The 20,381-nt window shown below is 42.4% G+C and overlaps 1 protein-coding gene across 1 annotated transcript in view; it reads left to right on the top strand.

The window, feature by feature from the left end:
* Pla2r1 (phospholipase A2 receptor 1) overlaps positions 1-20,381 on the top strand; it is a 122,641-nt gene that overhangs the window by 58,972 nt on the left and 43,288 nt on the right. Inside the window, exons 10-11 of the mRNA XM_059260527.1 lie at positions 767-879; positions 9,659-9,828. Of these exons, the coding sequence (XP_059116510.1) occupies positions 767-879; positions 9,659-9,828 (283 nt within the window). The remainder of the gene's footprint in view (positions 1-766; positions 880-9,658; positions 9,829-20,381) is intronic.

Raw genomic sequence — 20,381 nt, 5'->3', positions numbered from 1 at the left:
TGTGGGCTACCATGACTCAAAAGCAGCAGCAACCCTGATAAAAACACCCTGGATACCTTCAGTCCAGGCCCAGCTGATCCACTGGGCAGTAACTCTACTTAAGTCCCTAAGAACCCCAAACAGCTGATGTGAAATCGAACTGACAATTCCATAACGCTCCCCACTACCTGGAGGCCTGGCTTCACTGCACCTCCAAGTTCGCTGGCTCTGCTCAAGGCCTCTCCTGTGTTTTCTCCTTTGATCCTTGCCACAAGCACGAATACTACTCTTATCCCCACCTTGCAGGTGGAGAAATTAAGCGTGTTTCTTAAAATGCATTCATTATTTACAAATGAAGTGGCTTAGGGGGAAGTCAGAATTCAAACACACAAGCGTCCTCCCTCCATGGCCAATTCTCTATCTTTATCCCAACATCACAGCCATTTGAAAGAAATTCTGTGAGCCTGAAGAAAGGAAAGAATGGTAACTCTGGAGTGAGTGTCCTTTGTGTGTGTGTGTTTGTTTGCTTGTTTGTTTGTTTTTACAGTGTGTCCCCCCCCTTTATTTTCAGTGGTGTTTAAGTCTTTAAGTTGGTTACGCTTTTTTGAAATGTAAAATAAGAAATCAAGACTAAACGTGCTGTAGCTGCTGGTGATTCCAGACAGAATAAATACAAAAGTGATGTGAAAACAAAGATTCTATCGAGTCAGAGGAGAGAGCAATGCAAGCCGGGAAGAGGTCTCTTGGCATTTAACTAAATCAGATCGTGTCTCTTTCTTCTTTGAAGGGATGGGAGAGACATGGCCAATTTTGTTACAAAATTGACCCAGTCCTGAGAAACTTCGAGCAGGCTTCCAGTGGCTATTATTGTCCCCCCAGCCTCCTGACCATTGCCAGCAGGTGAGAGGGAACTTCCTAAGCTGACTCTGCTTTTCCAGGGGCTTGGTGATGACAAAGTCTATCAGCGGAGATCGTCCACATCTAAAGTCGGTAGATTATTAAGTGATTTTGAGTATGTATTGAGATGAATTGAAGTCTGGTGTTATTTCTAGCTTGATTTTTAAATGACAAATAGTAAAACTTAAGGTGGCTTTTACATTCCAAGAACATTCATTGATTATCCAGCTTTGTTATTATAGGCAGCCATATCTGGGTTTTGTCTTCTGTTTGTAATGAGAAGACAATGTCATTGAACAGTACTTGAAAAGTGATGGTTAAAAATTGTGGTTTGTTTGTTTGGTTAGCAGAAAAAAAAGAACTATAAAGAGAGTGGGAGGGCAGGAAAATGCTTCTTAGGGGTGTTTTGTTTAGACTTAGATTGCTCTGTACACAGGTGTCTTCCTGACAGTAACAGAGAGACTATACATGTTTATGCTATTTAAAAGTTGAATCACGCGCCGGGCGGTGGTGGTGCACGCCTTTAATCCCAGCACTCGGGAGGCAGAGCCAGGCAGATCTCTGTGAGTTCGAGGCCAGCCTGGGCTACCAAGTGAGTTCCAGGAAAGGCACAAAGCTACACAGAGAAACCCTGTCTCGAAAAACCGAAAAAAAAAAAAAATTGAATCACGCAACAGATGTGTAAAGAGAATAAAAGTCTCATAGCAAAGGTGTGTCCATATCAATGCCTAGTAGAGTGAGGTCTGGGAGACCAGTAGTTCCACACCTAACAGAGCAGTAGGGTAGAATTTTCCAGTGGTTCCATGGGAAACTATACCAGCAAAGTGGGTCACTTCTGTGAGTTCAAAGCCAGCCTGGTCTACAGAGTGAATCCCAGGCTAGCCAGGGCTACATTTGATACTGTGTCTCAAAATAAACAGACATAGACACAGACAGGCAGGCAGACAGACAGACAGACAGACAGACAGACACACACACACACACACACACACACACACACACACACACACACGCTGCTCTCCCTCCTTTGGAAGTCCACATTCACAGCCATTCTCATGGTCTTTCCCCCCACACTCTTCCCTCCACACAGTGCTCAGGAATGCCCTCAGGAAAGAAAGAAAGGTGGGTGTGACTGTACCTTGAGCAGCACAGAACTGAAGAGGTAGAGCGTTACATAAATGAAACACGAGAAGAAGGAGGACTAACAGAACAGTAGGACAAGGTGGCCTTACAGGTTGTTCAGAGTACCGCTGGGACCCGAGCCAATGCAGAAATCTACCTTTGGAGCTGCATTGCAACTGTTAGACAGTTCCTGGGGACAAAAATCTTCCCTTTCCTCCAAACTGGATACAAGAGAATACGCTAAACCTTTGTGGGGTGTTTGTTTGTTTGTTGCTTTGACAAACTATCTTTAGCAGCCAACACTTAGGAATAGTCAGACTCTAAAGCAGAAGCATCACATTTGTTCTCTCTTTTTTTTTTTATTTTAATTTCAGCCATGTCTTAGTTGGGGTTTTCTATTGCTGTGATGAAACCCTAAGACCAAAAGCAACTTGGGGAGGAAAAGGTTGATTTGGCTTACACTTCCACATCACTTTTCATCATTGAAGGAAGTCAGGACAGGAACTCAGAGTGGGAACCTGGAGGCAGGAGCTATGCAGAGGCCATGGAGGGGAACTGTTTACTGGCTTGCTCCCCGTGGCTTATTCAATGTGGGTATTTATTTATTTATTTATTTATTTATTTATTTATTTAACATCCTGACCACAGTTTCCCCTCCTCTTCTCCCATTCCCTCCCCCCACCTCTCTCCGTGTTCCCCATCACCCCCAATCCACTCCTCCTCTGTTTCTGTTCAGAAAGGGGCAGGCCTCCCATGGGTATCAACAAAGCATGACATATCAAGTTGCGGTGAGACTAAACACTTGTATTTAGGCTGGGCAAGGCAATCCAATATGAGGAATCGGTTTCCAAGAGCAGGGTAAATCATTAGGGACAGCCATGCTCCCATTTTTAGGAGTCCCACAAGTAGATCAAGCTACACAACTGTCACATGCATGTAGAGGGCCTAAGTCAGCCCCATGCAGGCTCTCAGGTTATTGGTTCAGACTCTGGGAGTTGCTACCAGCCAGGTTAGTCGTTTCTGTAAGTTTTCTTGTGGTGTTCTTAACCCTTCTGGCTCTTACAATCCTTCCTCCCCCTCTTCAGCAGGATTCTTCAAGCTTGGCCTAATGTTTGGCTGTGAGTCTCTGTATCTGCTTCCATCAGTTACTGGATGAAGGTTTTCTGATGACAGTTGGGGTAGTTACCAATCTGATCACAGGAGATGGCAAGTTCAGGCTATGGATCCACTATTACTAGGAGTCTTAGCTGGGGTCATTATTGTGGATTTGTGGGAGTTTCCCTTATGTCAGGTTTCTGCCTGTCGCTGACGAGCCCTCCCACTTCCAGTCATCTCTTTCAGCACTCTCCCCCTCCATTTACCCCCCAACCCAATCCCTCAAGTTCCCATCCCCACCCACTAGATCTCTTTGATTTTCCCTTCCAGGGAGATCCATGTTACCTAGCCTCTCTGGTCTGTGGGTTGTAGCATGTTTATCCTTTACTTTACAGCTAATATCCACTTAATGAGTGAGTACATACCATGTTTGTCTTTCTGGATCTGAGTTACCTCACTCAGGATGATTTTTTTTTTCTAGTTCCATCCATTTGCCTGCAAATTTCCTGATGTCATTGTTCTTAACAGCTGAGTAATACTCCATTGTGTAAATGTACCACATTTTCTTTATCCATTCTTTGGTTGAGGAACATCTAGGTTGTTTCCAGGTTCTGGCTATTACAAATAAAGCTGCTATGAAGATAATTGAACAAGTGTCCTTGTGATATGATTGAGCATCCTTTGGGTATATGCCCAAGAGCGGTATAGCTAGATTTTGAGATAGATTGATTCCCAATTTTCTGAGAAACCACCATATTGATTTCCAAAGTAGCTGTCCAAGTTTGCACTCCCACCAACAGTGGAGGAGTGTTCCCTTTGCTCTACATCCTTTCCAGCATAAGCTGTCATTTGTGTTTTTGATCTTAGCCATTTTCACAGGTGTAAGATAGAATATCAGAGTCATTTTGATTTGCATTTCACTGATGGCTAAGGCTATTGAACACTTTTTTTAAGTGTTTCTCTAACATTTGAGATTCTTCTGTTGAGAATCCTCTGTTTAGGTCTGTACCCCATTTTAAAATGGATTGTTTGGTATTTTTATGTCTTGTTTCTTGAGATCTTTATATATTTTGGAGATCAGCCCTCTGTCAGATGTGGGGTTGGTGAAGATCTTTTCCCGTTCTGTAGGCTGCCATTTTGTCCTATGCCTGACAAAAGCTTTTCAGTTTCATGAGGTCACCTTTGTTGTTGATCTTCGGGTCTGCACCACTGGTGTTCTTTTCAGGAAGTCGTCCCCCATGCCAATGCATTCAAGGCTATTCCTCCATGTTCTCTTCTATCAGGTTCAGTGTAACTAGATTTATATTGATCTGCTTGGACTTGAGTTTTGTGCAGGGTGATAGATATGGATCTATTTTCTACATACCAATGTCCAGTTATGCCAGCACCATTTGTTGAAGATGTTTTCTTTTCTCCATTGTATAATTTGGGGGACTCACACAGTCTGTGATGCTGCCTCAGGCCTTGATGTCCTCGGGCTTTACTGCCCAAGGCGCCCCATTGGTGTGACTGACATATGACATGACTGAGGCCATGTCGAGGCTCGTGGCCTGTGCAGCAGGGATGGGTCCTGTTTTCACATCTATTCTTTTAGCCTGTGTCTTTTTATGGGTGAATTGAGTCCATTGATATTGAGAGATATAAATGACCAATGATTGTTAATTCCTATTATTTGCTGCTGCTGCTGCTGCTGCTGCTGCTGCTGCTGCTGCTGCTGCTGGTGGTGATGGTGGTGGTGGTGATGGTGGTGGCGGCAGCAGCAGGTGGCGGCAGCGGCAGTGGTGGTAGTGAATGTTCATATGTTGAACCATCCCTGCATCTCTGGGATGAAGCCCACTTGATCATGGCAGGATGATCTTTTTGATGTATTCTTGGATTTGTATTCGATTTGCCAGGAGTCCACATGGATCTCAGGCTTCACCTGAGGTAGCAGCATGGGCCACAGACACCAATATGGCCTCCGGTGGCACCACGGGCAACAGTGGTTCTTTGAGGAGTTCAATCCAGAACGTGAAATTTTTCTCATCTCAGGCCTCCATGGTTGCCCAGAGCCAGGAGGATCCCACAGTCAGGCAGCAGGTTCTGGTACTGAGTCCGCATCTGCTGAAGTTCTAGGCTGTTCTACACCATCCCACCAATCCTAGTGGGCAAAGACAGCAAGTTGACGTGAGCTGTCTCTGATCTCTCACCTGTCCCTGCCATCACATCTCTAGTTCCACCTCCCTCCCTAGGGTACACACCATCATATATTTGTTCTTTGTGGTGGTACCCACCACCACCTCAGCCTGCCAACCTGCTTTCCAACAGTACCCAAGACCGCCTCCTCAGGGATAGCACTACCCACAAGGGCTAGGCCCTCCTGTATTGGTCACTAGTTAAGAAAGTGTCCTGCAGACTTCCCTGCTTCCAGCTGATCTTCTGGAGGCATTTTCTCAATTGAGGTTATCTCATCTCAAATGACTCTAACACATGTCAAGTTGACATAAAACCAGCCAGCGCAAGCCATGCAGGCCTATCCAGGTTACCATGTGCGAGCATGCCACCAACGGAGCCTGTAGGACTGTATGGGGGCAGTCAGTTAGCACAAGGACTTGCCTCCACAAACAAGAACACACCCAAAGCAGTGGCTCCAGCACGGGACCCCCGGGTTGAGGAAAGAGGGCCCCCATTTCATTCAGACCCCATCAGGGAAGAAACGAAGTGGTTATCAGTGCCAGAACGTTTTACAGAACTACTTATCTGAGAAAGCTGGGCACTATAAGGGAGGTCTTCTCAAACCCAGGAGACCCACTAGCAGGCTTAGGAATCTTCTGCTTCCAGTACCGATTTCCTGTTTGAGTTACAGACCCTCCTCCCACTCTGAGCACCTAGGCTTGTAGTTAGTTGTTAATTGATTTTCCACTCTCTGCACAATGGAGTGACAGGTTTGATGGGTGCAATTAAAACCACCTGCTGCAGGTTACTCGTTTCTTTTGTTATGGGGCAACTGTTTCTGGTTTAGGACTTTTTAATGCATTGTGGAATAGAAAGGGGAGGAAAAGCAGGTCCTCCTTTCTGAGTAACAGATTTTGATTTACTGGATTACTGTTTTTTGTTTTTTGGTTTTTGGTTTTTGTTTTGTTTTGTATTTTTTTTTAAAAAGACCCTCTTCTAGTCTGGCCACTTTGCTTCCAGACAGCAGGATGCAAAAACTGAATTACAATGATACCACAGATTATTGCCTATATGCTCAATAGCTAAGTCAATGGCCCATGAATCAATCAGCCATGAAAAGTTTTGTAGAAAATAATGCAAGTGATGATTTTGTAAATTTGTCCAAAAATAGATAGACTGCCCTATCTCTCAGTGTCCTGTTTTGAAAGCCATATGCCCCTAAACACAATTAACATGGTGAACTAATCACGAAATAAAATGTACCATTGTCAGCACTTTAAGTGAGCATCAGTGGTCTTAAATGCATTCACAGGGCTGTGCATCCACCAGCACCATCTCTCTAGAACACGGTTCTTCTTCCCATACTGAAAACTCCATACTTACTCAATAATGCTTCCCACCCTCTACCCACCCCCAGGCTCCTGATGAACAGTTCTCTGTGTTCATTCTCTAGAGGTTGAACTATTCAAGGTACTCGATATAAATAGGACCATCTTCTATCTGTGTTACCGTACCTGGCTCATTTCACAGAGCACAGTGCCTTCAAGTTTTGTACACATTGCAACCTATACCAGAATTTCCTTCCTTTACAAGACTGATTAATATCCCATTGTTTGTATACACATTGTGTTTTCCAACTTACCCATCAGTAGACATTTGGATTGTTTCTACTTTAAATGAATATACAAATTTAAGTATCTCATTTTTTTTAATTATGAGTGTGATTACTCATATCTCATTCTTTTTGGTGTTATGATAAGAGGAATTCTTTCCTTAGCTTCCCTTTTAGATTGTTAAAGATAGAAAGACAACTTTTTTTAAATGTTAGATTTGTATCCTGCAACTTTGCTGAATGCTTTTAAAAATCATAGAATCTTTACTTCACTTAATTTTCTCTGTGGAACATGCTATCCTGCTCTCTTGGCTCAAAGAATAACAAAGCTATGTATATACAATGATCTTAATTTATTAAATGGCAACATTTGATTTAACATCAGTAAATTCAAACAAAATGGTCAGATGACATACAACTCTGAACTGTTCTTCTATAAATAATTCTAAAACACAGAGTAGAAAAACCTTTGAAATGTTCCTGTGGCCATTTGAATGAGAATGGTCCCTATAGGTCCATGTATTTAAATCTTTAATTTGCAGTTTGTAGAACTGTTTGGGAATGATTAGGAGGTATGGCCTTGTTGGAGGAAGTGTGCCACTGAAGGTGGGCTTTGAGGTTTCAAAAGCACACTCTTCCCAGTTTCTCTCTCTCTCTCTCTCTCTCTCTCTCTCTCTCTCTCTCTCTCTCTCATCAGATGTAAGCTCTCAGCTACTACTCTAGCACCATACCTGCCTGCTGCCATGCTTTCCACCATGATGGTCATGCATTCTAACCCTTTGGACCATGAGCCCAAATAAAAAGCTTTGTGTTATAAGATGCCTTCATCATGGTGTCTCTTCACAGACATCATCTGTATTATTGTAATTAGAGTTTTTCATCCAGTGTTTGAAACCAGACAGAAAATGGTAAAGAATATAAAATTGTCTCTTTGCCAACTAGAAATAGATACTCAAGAGCTTACCCCAGATCATGCACTGTTCTCCAGAGCACTTCCCAGACAGTTTTAGAAAGGCATGTTTGGTTTAGAGTAAAGACACACTTGCTGAATTATTTTATTAATGGTACCATCTTGTAAATTAGACCGAGGAAACCTGAGTGTTGGTTTTTGACTTGAAGATTTTAATGTTTAAATATTATATGCACTCCATAAAAATAGACTTGACAAATCAAAAAATAGGTTCCTATTGTCTCAAACAGTAATGGAGATAAAAAAAATAGCAAATCAGAGTGGACTAAATAAATCTGTAACCAACAGGTTACAAAGGCATTATTGTCCTCAATAATGATACCCAAGGCCAAGTTTACAAACACAGCCATTTCTTGCTATTATTTGTTAAAGTAAAGAAAGAACCAGCCATAGCTTTGGACGGAGCAACAACATAATAGTCTCCGGTTTGTAGCACAACCATTCTAGGTAGCAGAGAGGATCAGTAAAGCAGGTCTTCCACTGCCGCAGCACAAGCCAATAAAGAATAAGAAAAATCACCACAGCATCTAGACAATATTATCTTTACATAGCTTCCTCGGGAACACACATACGTAAAGTTCTGCCTCTGAGGTATAAGTAAAAGTAACTTTTCTGATTTTAGAAGTGTAATATTTAGACTGTTGATAGAGCATTTGCAGAAAATATTTACTAAAGTCTGATGAAACCCACATGCTCCACCACAGTGAGTGCCTCAGGTGCTTCACTGAAGTCCTCTGGGGTGGCCCTTAGGCACTGAACTTCTCATCTCTTGTTCCGTCATTCCCACCCCATTCCATCTGAGGCTCCTCAATTTTATAAACGCTCTCATTGCTTCTGTTCCCTGTAGCAAGTGAATAATGCATGCAATAAGAGGAGTCTAAAATTGGATGTTAAAAGTCCAGTGCGCTTTCTCCTGAGGTTTCTTGGGTAATTTTACCAGGCTTTGTATTTTCCTCTGACTCAGCAGATATGTCCAGAAGTCACCACCGTTTGGAAGTCCTTTTAACTTTGTGTGCTTTAAAAGTAATTTCAAACTAAGCTTTGAATTCAATGCTAGTTGAGTTTGATACTTACGCTTTGTTACAGGTGTGTGTGTGTGTGTGTGTGTGTACACAAGTTGTCTACTTCTGCCTTGGGTGTATTTGTATTTGAAAAGGAACGTTGCCAACAATCATTGGGAGCAAATTCATTCAGCTGCTTGGGGAAAATGCTAGTGGGTGGAATGCCTTGGATTTGTTGAGATTTATTTCCAGTGAAAATACATACTTAAACACATTTGAATAAGCCAAAGACTCCATATGCCTGTGAACAGACTGATTTGAGAGGCATAGAATTGTTCCTCCACTTCCTTTCTTACTAAGCAGGTATGGGGAGAGGGCACATGTGCACTCCACGGTAGAAAATGCACATTCAGAAAAGCATGATGTTCTCCCTCCCCTGCTGTCTCCTCTAACCCATGCTCACCATGGTGTATGTGTGGTGTGCAGCCTAAATATAAAATAAATGTCTTTCTCCAAGAGGCGCATTGCTGTGTGTGTGGAGGCTGCCACTCCACTGCAGAACCAGACCTGGTCTCTGGTCCTTGGGACAATTTCAAGAATTAAGTGTTTGGGAGTCATGTTCTCTCCACTCATGTATTTCTGGAGTTGCGCTGACATTTGACATCTATCAGCCATACTAGGGTCTTTGTGAGTTTTCTTGTTCTGGGTTCTAGAGAATTAACTAGAAGTGTTTGCTCTGGTTCGATTCGGTTCACTTCATTACACTTTAGTGATGTTTTATCATTCAGAAACTTAGGAAACCAATTCCTTTTTTTTTTTATTTTCAAGGTTTGAGCAGGCTTTTATAACCGCTCTCATCAGTAGTGTGGCAAGAACGAAAGACAGTTATTTCTGGATAGCTCTTCAAGACCAAAACAACACAGGAGAATACACTTGGAGGACGGTGGGGCAGAGGGCTGAGCCGGTGCTGTATACACACTGGAACACACATCAACCCAGTGAGTAGTCCCCTGCAACACCAGCTCACCCCACCCCACCCCTGCAAATCTGCTTCCTTGTCCCCAAGTTCCCTGTCCCCTTTGGTCACTTCCTTTAGCTCTCCCTTAATGTTTCGTTAATGCCCCGTGTAACTAAAGTGATCACAACAGGTCTACATGGGGTAACATAGGGTGGCCATTTTAAAGTTCATATTTATCCTGTGATGTTTTTAGGGATGCAGCTATTGCTGGGGACCACACTTGCCTCAGTTATCAGAAAGTTTTGCCTTCCTTATGTCTTTCCCTATAGATCCTCCTCCTGGTGAGTGAATCAAGGAGCTTAACCAGTCTAGAATAAACCAGGTACAAGGAATGAGCCGTCTAACCAGTTCAGAGGTGTTGCCACATGGCATCTTTGGGGAATGTAGGCCCATTACTGGAATGCTGTTCTTTTGGGTCTTCACGGATTCCTGAAGTTCTGTTATCAAAACCATCAGCCCTGTTAGTTCATCCTAACACGTGCAGCTCTGGGTCCCAGTGCACAAATCTGTGCCTGGCTGGCCAATTTCAGAGAAGCTCATGGCTTTAGCCACCAACTAAAGCAGAACCAGTGTAAGAATAAGCTTCAGGTTCTGAGGGAGCTTAGGCTGACAGCCTAGACTGCTCATTCCTTCTCTCTTGCAGCATAGACACCTTTGGAAGCCTCGGTCCCTTTCTTGTCTGTGCTGTTCCATCAATACAAAGGAGGCAGTAAAGGAAATGTGTAAGAAGGCTCAGGCTCTTTTCTCTCAGAAGGTCCCAGGATCTTTGTAGAAATCCGTCTATACATCTGGATACCAAGCTAAAGAGAGTTTTCACTAAACTGAAGGAAAATCATGAGTTGGAGGCTAGCCTGGGCTATATGGGAAGCTGGTGGTCAGCGTGGACTACTGTGGTGGTTTGAAAGAAAATGGCCCCCATAGGAAGTGGCACTATTAGGATGTGTGGCTTTGTTGGAGTAGGTGTGGCCTTCTTGGAGGAAGTGAGTCACTGTGTGGTTGAGGTCTCATTTGCTCAAACTATGCCAAGTGAAACAGTTCACTTCCTGTTGCCTGTGGATCAAGATGTAGAACTCTCAGCTCCTTCTCCAACACCATGTCTGCCTGCATGCCACCATGTCCCACCATGATGATAATGGACTAAACTTCTGAAACTGTAAGCCACTCAATTAAATATTTTCCTTTTTAAGAGTTGCTGTGGTCATGGTGTCTCCTCACACTAATATAAACCCTAAGTAAGACAACTACATAGAGACCATGTCTTAAAAAGCCACACAAATTTACTTTGATTTTGTTTTTATAGTGGTGTGTATGTGTGTGTGTGTGTGTGTGTGTGTGTGTGTGTGTGTGTGCTCAAGTGTTCCACAGAGCATGTATAGCAGTCAAAGGACAACTTTTGAAAGCTCATGCAGGTCCCAGGTTGTCAGGCTTGGCAACAGATGCTATCTGCTGAGCCATCCTGCTAGCCTATCTTTTCTTTTTCCTTCTATAAAAGTCTAGTCCAAAATTAATTCCTAATTTCAACTCCAGAAAATGATAGGCAAAGTGTCTATGGTTTATATCTGGTTTTTTTTTTTTCAGTAATTCTCACTATGGATAACATGACTCTGTGCCATGAGTTTCCCTGACAAGTTCCAATCTTGTCTATTACCTTGCAGCAACTAACCATACTGGTTTTTACTCTGGCATTTTCTGTTGGGATGAATCTCTGTGAATTACATAGGTGCTTTAGGAAAAGGGAAGTACAGGAAGGGAAATGCGGAGGTCTTCTCCTCACCTCCCAACACCAGCACTTCCACTGATAACTGATGTCTTCCCACTGGTTTGTGTGTGTGTTTACAGCCTTTGATTTTGTTGTATATTTTGAGCATGAGTGTTTTGCCTGCATGTGTGTCTTTGGGGGTCTCTGTAAACACCACAGCTGGCAGTATAATCCACAAGAGGCAAGATGGCAGTTCAGTTCATTGTGACTCAGTAGCTGGTGCTGGGTTCAAACTTCGAGAGTCTAACCCTGAGTAGTTTATTTTAGGTATATTTAAGCACAGAAATTTTTGAAAAAAAAAGTTTCCTGGTGATAATTAACTCAATCCCATGTCCACAACAAAGATTAAGACATGATAACATCAAAACTCTTTGTAAAGTATAAGTGACATCTTCCAAAAAGATGGGTTCTATGCATTAACTGAGTAAACAGACTCAAGATAAGGGTATGGGGAAGGATCCAGTGTGGCCTCACCAAGCAGATAATGCAAGGTCACCAGGATATTAACCACACCCACTTCTAGACTTCTGGGTGGAAAATAGGTTATATATCTCCCCCTTTGAAAAGACAACCCTGTGTGTTCAATATTCCTGGTTCTGTGAGCACAAGGACCTACATGCTTCCTACACATGTCGGTGCATCACTTGTATGCATGGTACCCACTGAAGCCAGAAAAGGGTGTCAGATGCCCTGTTACTGAAGTTACAGATGACTGTGAGCCAATACATGGGTGCTGGGACTTGAACCCAGGACCTATGGAACAGCAATCAATCCTCTTAAACATAGAGTCATCTCTCCAATTCCAGTCTTTTATTTTTTAACTCATAGTCTCTCCTGGAGAACTTTCTATATTGATACTTATAAGTCAATGCTTTTAACAATTCAATAGATACTAGTTTCCAACATATCAATTTTTGAAAGACGTACTCATTCAAGCCACGGCAATAGAAACACACAAGATGAGTGTTGTATGAAATACAAAATAAAGTACTCTTTTTTTTCCTTTAAGATTTATCTATTTATTATGTATGCAGTGTTCTGCTTGCTTGCATGGATGCCTGCAAGCCAGAAGAGGGCACCAGATCTCACTATAGATGGTTATGAGCCACCCTGTGGTTGCTGGGAATTGAACTCAGGACCTCTGGAAAAGCAGCCAGTGCTCTCAGCCTCTAAGTCATGTTAGCTCCATGGTTTAAATACCTGTACTTTCTGAAGAGTTCCAGTTCCCAACCCAGCATGTAAGATGCTCAGAAGTGGCCATGCCATCCTAATAATGATTAAAAGCTGAACACTTCTAATGATTCTTAGATCCATCAGAAAAGATAGATCAGACTAGAGGCCAAAGGCCAACCCCCTAAACCAGAGATTTTCAACCTTTCACAGGGGTCATCTATGACCATCGGAAAACATAGATATTTGCATTATGATTCATAATGGTAGCAAAATGATAAGTACGAAGTAGCAAAGAAAATTTTATGATTAGGGGGTCACCACAACATAAGGAACTGTATTAAGGATTGCAGCATTAGGAAGGTTAAACTAAAGAGACAGACAAGACAAAAGAATCTCAACCTCCTGGGACAGAAACTCACAAGCAGAATCCTCCCCAAGGCCCAGGGCTGAGACAGGAAAGCTCCAAATACATCTTTAAAATTGCTGGAGGCTGGGTGAGGGTACCCTGAGAGCCTACCCTCCAGGAGGGCCCCATCACAGGGGGCTCCCCCACTTCTGTGAATATCTGCTTCCAGGAGCAATGTTAGAGTCTCACAGCAAGTGTTGGGAAAATCTCCTTATGGTTCCAGCATACATAGAAGCGAGAACATTCTGCCCTTGACAAAGCAGAAGAGGCTGTTTGGGGAGGAACATTGGTGTCCAGGGCTAGCCTTCTCCAGCCATTTTGTCCCCATGAGGGGGGAAAGCCCTCACAGTTGAATACCACAAACCAAAAACATTAAGATCAGGATCACAGGGTGTGGAGCACATGCCTCCATGACACTTGACCTCACAATGTTCACCAACTTCCTTTTACCAAGTGCATCACATCCAGCTGCAGCAGAAATGCTGTCACAGGCTTAAAGGCAAAATGTGCTGGCTGAAGAAACCGAATCAGCATCAGAACCAGTGATGTGGCAGGAAGGTTGGAATTATCAAGCAACCTTGAAATTACAATTAATATCCTGAAGGCTTTAATGGAAAGAGAGATGGGCATTCTGAGGAAAAAGCCAAGAGAGCAAATGCAAGACCCGAAGTATTCTAACAGAATTGAAGGGTGCCCGTGGCTTATCAGTACCCTGCACCTCCTGAGGAAGAGAGCCCTACACTCCAGACTATGACATAGAAACTTGAAAATCTGAGAAACAAAGAAAAAGAGACTGAAAGAAAAAGGACAAAGTAGCCAAGATCTGTGGGATAATTAAAAGATATTTAAATGTTCATGGGAAAAGCAAAAGAATGGGGAAGAGAGAAAGGAGCAGGGCGATCCTCCGACAATGAGTGTCCCCAAACCAGAGACTCTAGAAGCTCAGAAAACACCAATCAAGATAAGTGCCCTACCGCTGAAAAACTACAGCTACACATATCATTTTCCTTCTTTGTTTCTTTCTTTCTTTTATCAAAAATTAGATCTATTTTTCATACACTGTGTCTTGATTATAGTTCCCCTCCCTCTACTTCTCCTGGTTCCTCCCCACCTCCCCTTCCATTCAGATATACCTCCTTTCTGTCTCTCATTAGAAAGCACACAGGCCTCTAAAGGAAAAAAATAAATAAAATAAAACAAGATAAGACAAAAGCAGAATAGAACAAGACAAACAGAAGGAAAAGAGCCCAGCAAATGTGCAAGAAACACATATAGAACCAGAGACCCATTCATTCTCACACTCGGGAATCCCATAAAAGCATAAAGCCAGCAACCAGAATAAGTACACAAAGGACCTGTAGGGGAAATAAAAGAGAAACAAAAATAATTTTTAAAGAAGACAAAAAAAAGCCCAACATGACATTATGGGACAAAGAACTTCCAAATTGAGTTCATTTGCTGTTGGCCATCTACTGCTGGACATGCAGCCAACCCTTAAGAGTAGTTTGTTTCCCCAGCTAGACTCTCTTGGAAAAAACTAAAGTTTCATTTGCAAGCGGCTATCAGTTGGAGATAGCTTCTGGGTTAGGGATGGGGCATGTGTCCACTTCTCCTTTCAGCTCTAGGACTCTCTCTGGTGTAGACCCATGTGCCTTGCGCATGCTGAGTCGGCTCTGTGAGTTCATATGTGTGTTCACGAGGCCTTGCTTCCTTGGTGTCCTCCATCCCCTCTGGCTCTTACACTCTTTCTGCCTCCTCTTCTGTGGGGTCCCTGAACCCTGAGGGGAGGGATTTGATGGAGACATCCCGTGTAGGGCTGAGTGTTCCAAGGTCTCTCACTCCCTGCATAATGTCTGGCTGTGGGTCTCTGTATTTGTTCCCATCTGCTGTAGGAGGAAGCCTCTCCTGATGATGGCTGAACAAGGTGCTGATGTATGAGTATAGTGTAGGATTTTATTGCTGCATTCCTTTAGTTGAACAGTAGTATTTGGTTTTACCCTAGGTCCCTGAGCTGTCTAGTCTCAGGTTCTTGGTCACAGTGTTGAGTATGATTTCTATCTCATTGAGTGGGCCTGAAGTCAAATCAGATGTTGGTTGGTTATTCCCACAAGCTTTAGGCCACCACTGCACTATTATATATTGCAGGCAGGACACTATTGTATTTCAAAGGGTTTGTAGATGGGTTAGTATTTCTCCTTCTCTTTTAGTAGTGTGCAGAGTACCTTCCAGTACCAAGACCACTAACTCGCAGCAGTGAAAGCTCTCTGTAGGCACCAGCTTGACCTCTCCATGTTCAGTGAGTTGTGTGGGAATTGTCTCCAGCAACGGGGCTTGCTGTCAGTTTGTGGAGGGCAACCTATAGTCTTGGCAACAGCCTGGGTTGTTTGGGGATAACCATAGGAACTCTTTGGTCAACAACTCAATTAGATATAACCGATTCCCAGTACTGGAAGGTTCATTTGATGACAAGAATGTCCAAATGGGGCTCTGTTTCCCCCGTTATTTGGAGATGTCATATAAATCTTCTACTGTATTGGGCTTCCATGCTACTCTTCAAATGGCCCTTCATTTTAGCTATCTTTCCCTGAATTTCCTCCCTCCTCCTCCTCCTCTCCCCTCTCCCTCTCTGCTTGATCAGTCTATTCCAGCCCTATCCCCACTCCCCTGCCCCTGACTTCTATTCATAGCTATCTGTTCTATTTTCCTTTCCTAGGGAAATCTATCTGTTCCTAACCTCTGTAGTTCTATGGATTGTAGCTTGGTTATCATTGATTTAATTGACTTAACAGCTAATATCCACATATAAGCAAATACATATGGTATTTGTCTTTCTGGGTCTCACTCAGGATGATTTTTTTATGTTCCATCCATTTACCTACAAATTTCATGATATCATTTTTTTTTTTTTTTTTTTTTTGGTTTTTCGAGACAGGGTTTCTCTGTGTAGCTTTGTGCCTTTCCTGGAACTCGCTTGGTAGCCCAGGCTGGCCTCGAACTCACAGAGATCCGCCTGGCTCTGCCTCCCGAGTGCTGGGATTAAAGGCGTGCGCCACCACTGCCCGGCTCATGATATCATTTTTAACAACTGAGTAATATTCCATTGTGTAAATATATCACGTTTTCTTTTTTATCCATTCTTTTGTTGAGGGATGTCTAGGTTGTTTCCAGTTTCTGGGTATTATGAATAGAGCAGCAATGAACATGGTTGGGCAAGTGTTTCTGTGGTAGAATGAAGTGTCCCTTGAGTATATGCCCAAGAGTGGTATACCTGGATCTTGAGATAGATGGATCCCCATCTTTTTGAGGAACCACTACACTGATTTCCATAGCGTTTGTACAGCTTGCACTCCCACCAGAAGTGGATTAGTGTTCCCCTTACTCCACATCCTCCCCAGCATAAGCTGTCATTTGTTTCATTGATCTTGGCCCTTCTGACAGGTATAAGATGAAATCTCAAAGTAGTTTTGATTTCATTTCCCAGATGACTAAGGATTTACATGTATCATTTTCAAACTTCAGACAAATAAAAGACAAAGGAGCCCGAGTATGAAAGCCCCTTCCATGCACTGGAGCAAAGATAAGAATTACTTCTGACTTCTCAGGAACCATGCAGGCAAAACGAAAGTCTGTGAAATATCAGTGATGAAGGCAGGAGGGAGACCATTCAGCGTTCTATTCTCTGTGAAATTATCCCCTAAAACTGAAGGAGAACTATTTTTATAAGACAAAAATTGAAGGACATTTTGCCAGTTGGCCTTCCCTGGCAAGGAAAATGATGGAGAAATGCAGACTTGCATTTTCTCCTGTATAAATGAAGTGCCTCACAGGGATGGGAGGGACTCTGGGTGATGGTCATGTGTCACTATAGGCTCATTAGTTGTGACAAATGTGCCCTCTATAGTGAGGGAGAGTTTGCAGGTACCAGGGAAGGGGTTGGATGAGAACATTCTCCATCCCATTTAACTCTCTGCAGACCTAAAACTACTGTTCTAAAAGTTTAGTCATTTTTTAAATTCTGCTTTTTAAAGATACATGTAAAGTGACATTACAACTAACATTGTGTGTGTGTGTGTGTGTGTGTGTGTGTGCGTGTGTAAGCATCAGTTTAAGAAATCGGTATGGAGACTGCTGACTCGCCACAGCTCAGAGACAGGAAGCACCGCAGCCGGTGCGGCAGGACAGTCTCCTTGTTCTGCGCTCTGAACGCCACTGTATGGCAGAGAACGGCACAGCTTTGTGTCACTGTGCTGTGAAGAGGGAACCACTCAGGATCGTGTCTGCAGCCTGTGGAATTCGGTTAGGAGTGTCTATACCTGTCAAAATAAATGAATACATTTTGAGCAGACAGAATTTTTGGTTTTCCGTGTTAACTTCCTCAGGGCCTATTTAGATGTCTGAAATCTGGAAGTGAAGTGGAGCGCTCTGTCATTCATAAGTTTCTGCGGTAATTTATTTGAGTGGCATTACTCTCTCTCTTTTCCCTGGAGCAAAAATAATGCCGTGATGCTCGGCGTGGCTGTGCATGCTGACTGACATTGAGTAAATTGTCTCTGAATAAGATGAAAATGTAAATCGTTTCTGGAAAAAAAATAGCAATATAAAAGCCCCTGTGTTTCTCTCTGCCTTCTAAATTGCAGCTTGTAGAAACACCACTGTAAATCATCTCTCCTCTCCTGCCTGTCACCAAAGCATCCATTAGCTCAGACCCGATGTCAGACTCTTAATCCAGCATAAACTGACTATCTAAATTGACCACTGAACAGGAAACCCAAAGCTTTTTATAAACTCAGCTCAAGGCTGTCCTTAAGGTATGCCTACAAGATGGGCAACCCATGGTGAAATCACAGTTCAGCCATTTTCTTCAACTTTGTCTTATGACAATTACTGAATCATGGTAAGTGTTGTCTCAACTCTAAGCTCAGGCCCATCTGAATCTTTTCTCAAAACAGATCTCAGACATCAAATTGTTTCATCCACATATATTGCAGTGTTACCACTAAAATATAAGGTCTTCTCTGTCAAAAACATACTATGATGATCACATGTGAAACCATAATTCTTTAAAGATTTATTTATCTATCTGCATGTACAATTTTATGCCAGAAAAGGGCATTAGATCCCACTATAGACAGTTGTGAGCCACCATGTGCTTGTTGGGGATTGAACTCAGGACCTCTGGAAGAGCATCCAGTACTCTTAACCACTGAGCCATATCTCCAGCCCTGAAACCACAATTCTTTAATTATAAAGTCATAATTCTTTCAGTTAATGCCCAAATATCTAAATTATAAATACATACACATACACACACACACACACACACACACACACACACACATGATATATATATATCATAACTACTATATAGTATATTTTAAGGTTTGTTTGACTCAGGATCCAAATAACATTTGCATATTATAATTGGTTAATAAAGTTTCCTAAAGTTTATTTTAATGTCTAGATTCTCTATCCATCCCTTTTTTCTTTTAAAGTGTATTTACTAATTTAAGTGGGTTATTCATTTTATAAATTTTTCTAAAGTCTATACTTCATTGTTTGTTAAAGACCTGATCAAAATTGAGGTTTATTTTACTTTAGAAAAACTATTTTTTAGGTAGTTATTTGTTTCGTATAGAGTAATATTGTTGTGATAGGAGTGTTTGATGATCAATGTGTAGATTCATTGATCCAGTAGAGATGGGTTTTGTTGTTGTTTGTTTGGTTTAGGGATTAAACTCGGGGCCTTCTGCTGATAGGCAAGTCATCTACTACCAAACTACATCCCCTGGTCTTAATGTATAGCTGGGATATTTCTATAAGAAAGTAACTCTCTGCAATCAATGTTTTGTTTGCTTTGTGGTACAGATTTTATAAGAAAGTCTCAGGACAGATGCTTGGTCATTCCTCTTCCTAGTTTCCAAAAGAATTATTTCCTCATTAGTGTCCTTCAAGAGTGAGCAATTAGAGGTTCGGGCTTCTCCAGCATCACAATGAAGTAAGGACTGTAAGCATTGATATACCTCCATCCATTGCAACTGTCCTTAATGCTTAAGTCCCATCTGCTTGATGGCAATGTCTTCAAGGATACTGGTACTCCTGAGTACTGGTGATGTGAAACTTCAGTCTTCCATAGGGTCCTTGTTGCCACTGTGACAAGATATAAATTTCTGTGCCACTTCATCAAGAAGCCCCGGGTTTTCTTTAATTGGGAATAATGTCATTTTCACATAAATCTGGCCATAAGGGGGCTTGTGGGTTTGTTCCTGCTTCTAGGCTATTCCCCTGGACATGTCTAGAAAACATGCTTTGTGTGTGTGTGTGTGTGTGTGTGTGTGTGTGTGTGTGCTTGTTTGCTTGCACTACATGGGTGAAGATGAGATGCTTTCTCCGTTCAAAGTGATGCTTTCAGTTTCAGTTCAGGACTGCAGAGTTTTTGCTTAATTTCTCTGTTATCTGCATTTTTATGCCAAAATTCTCTGTTCCCTCAACACTAGGAAATTCTAACATTTTCCTCTTTTAAAACAACAAAAGGTCTCCCTAGCCTTACTTAGTATTTTGAGAGAAGTAGAGCATTCCATAAAACAGGAAACATGGTTTTGAACCACACTAGCCATTGCTACTGATTAAAGGGAGAAACAATAATGCATAGAAACAGAATGTCCTTGTATTTAGGGTACAGATTCCAGTAAGCAGAGACAGCTCCATAGGGGTGAACAGGAGTCACCTCCTGTTAAGATGGCACAAATATTTTCTAGGATAAGTGTGTGCTTCAGATGTGTCCCAACAGATTAAAAAAACACCTGAAATCACTATTTCACGGCAGTCCATAATTTCAACTCTGCATCAGGACCATTCCTAGATCTGTCACATGGGACCATCCAGGGTACCTAGGCCCCAGTTCTTCCAAATCAGATGTAATCTGCCAGTTCGGGGCAACTGTGTCCCAACAAAGCAGGTCAGATTTGTCTGCTTAAAAGTGCCCTTTACAAAGTGAAGGCCAGGAAGCCCATCACATCAATCAACAAACAATAATCAGGACAGTCAAGCTTGAGGCGCCTCTGGATTCTAAATGAAACCCCACATCCTGAGGATGTGCTTGTGAGGATGTTCTCAGCCTTGTCTCTGAGAACAGTTCCAGATCTCTTTATAGTCAACCCATGACAGGAGTTCTTCAAGGGAATCCTGTGGCCACATA

This window comes from Peromyscus eremicus, chromosome 4 (genome assembly GCF_949786415.1).
Source record: "Peromyscus eremicus chromosome 4, PerEre_H2_v1, whole genome shotgun sequence".
Lineage (NCBI taxonomy): Eukaryota > Metazoa > Chordata > Mammalia > Rodentia > Cricetidae > Peromyscus > Peromyscus eremicus.
This window is presented reverse-complemented; position numbering and strand designations above follow the sequence as displayed.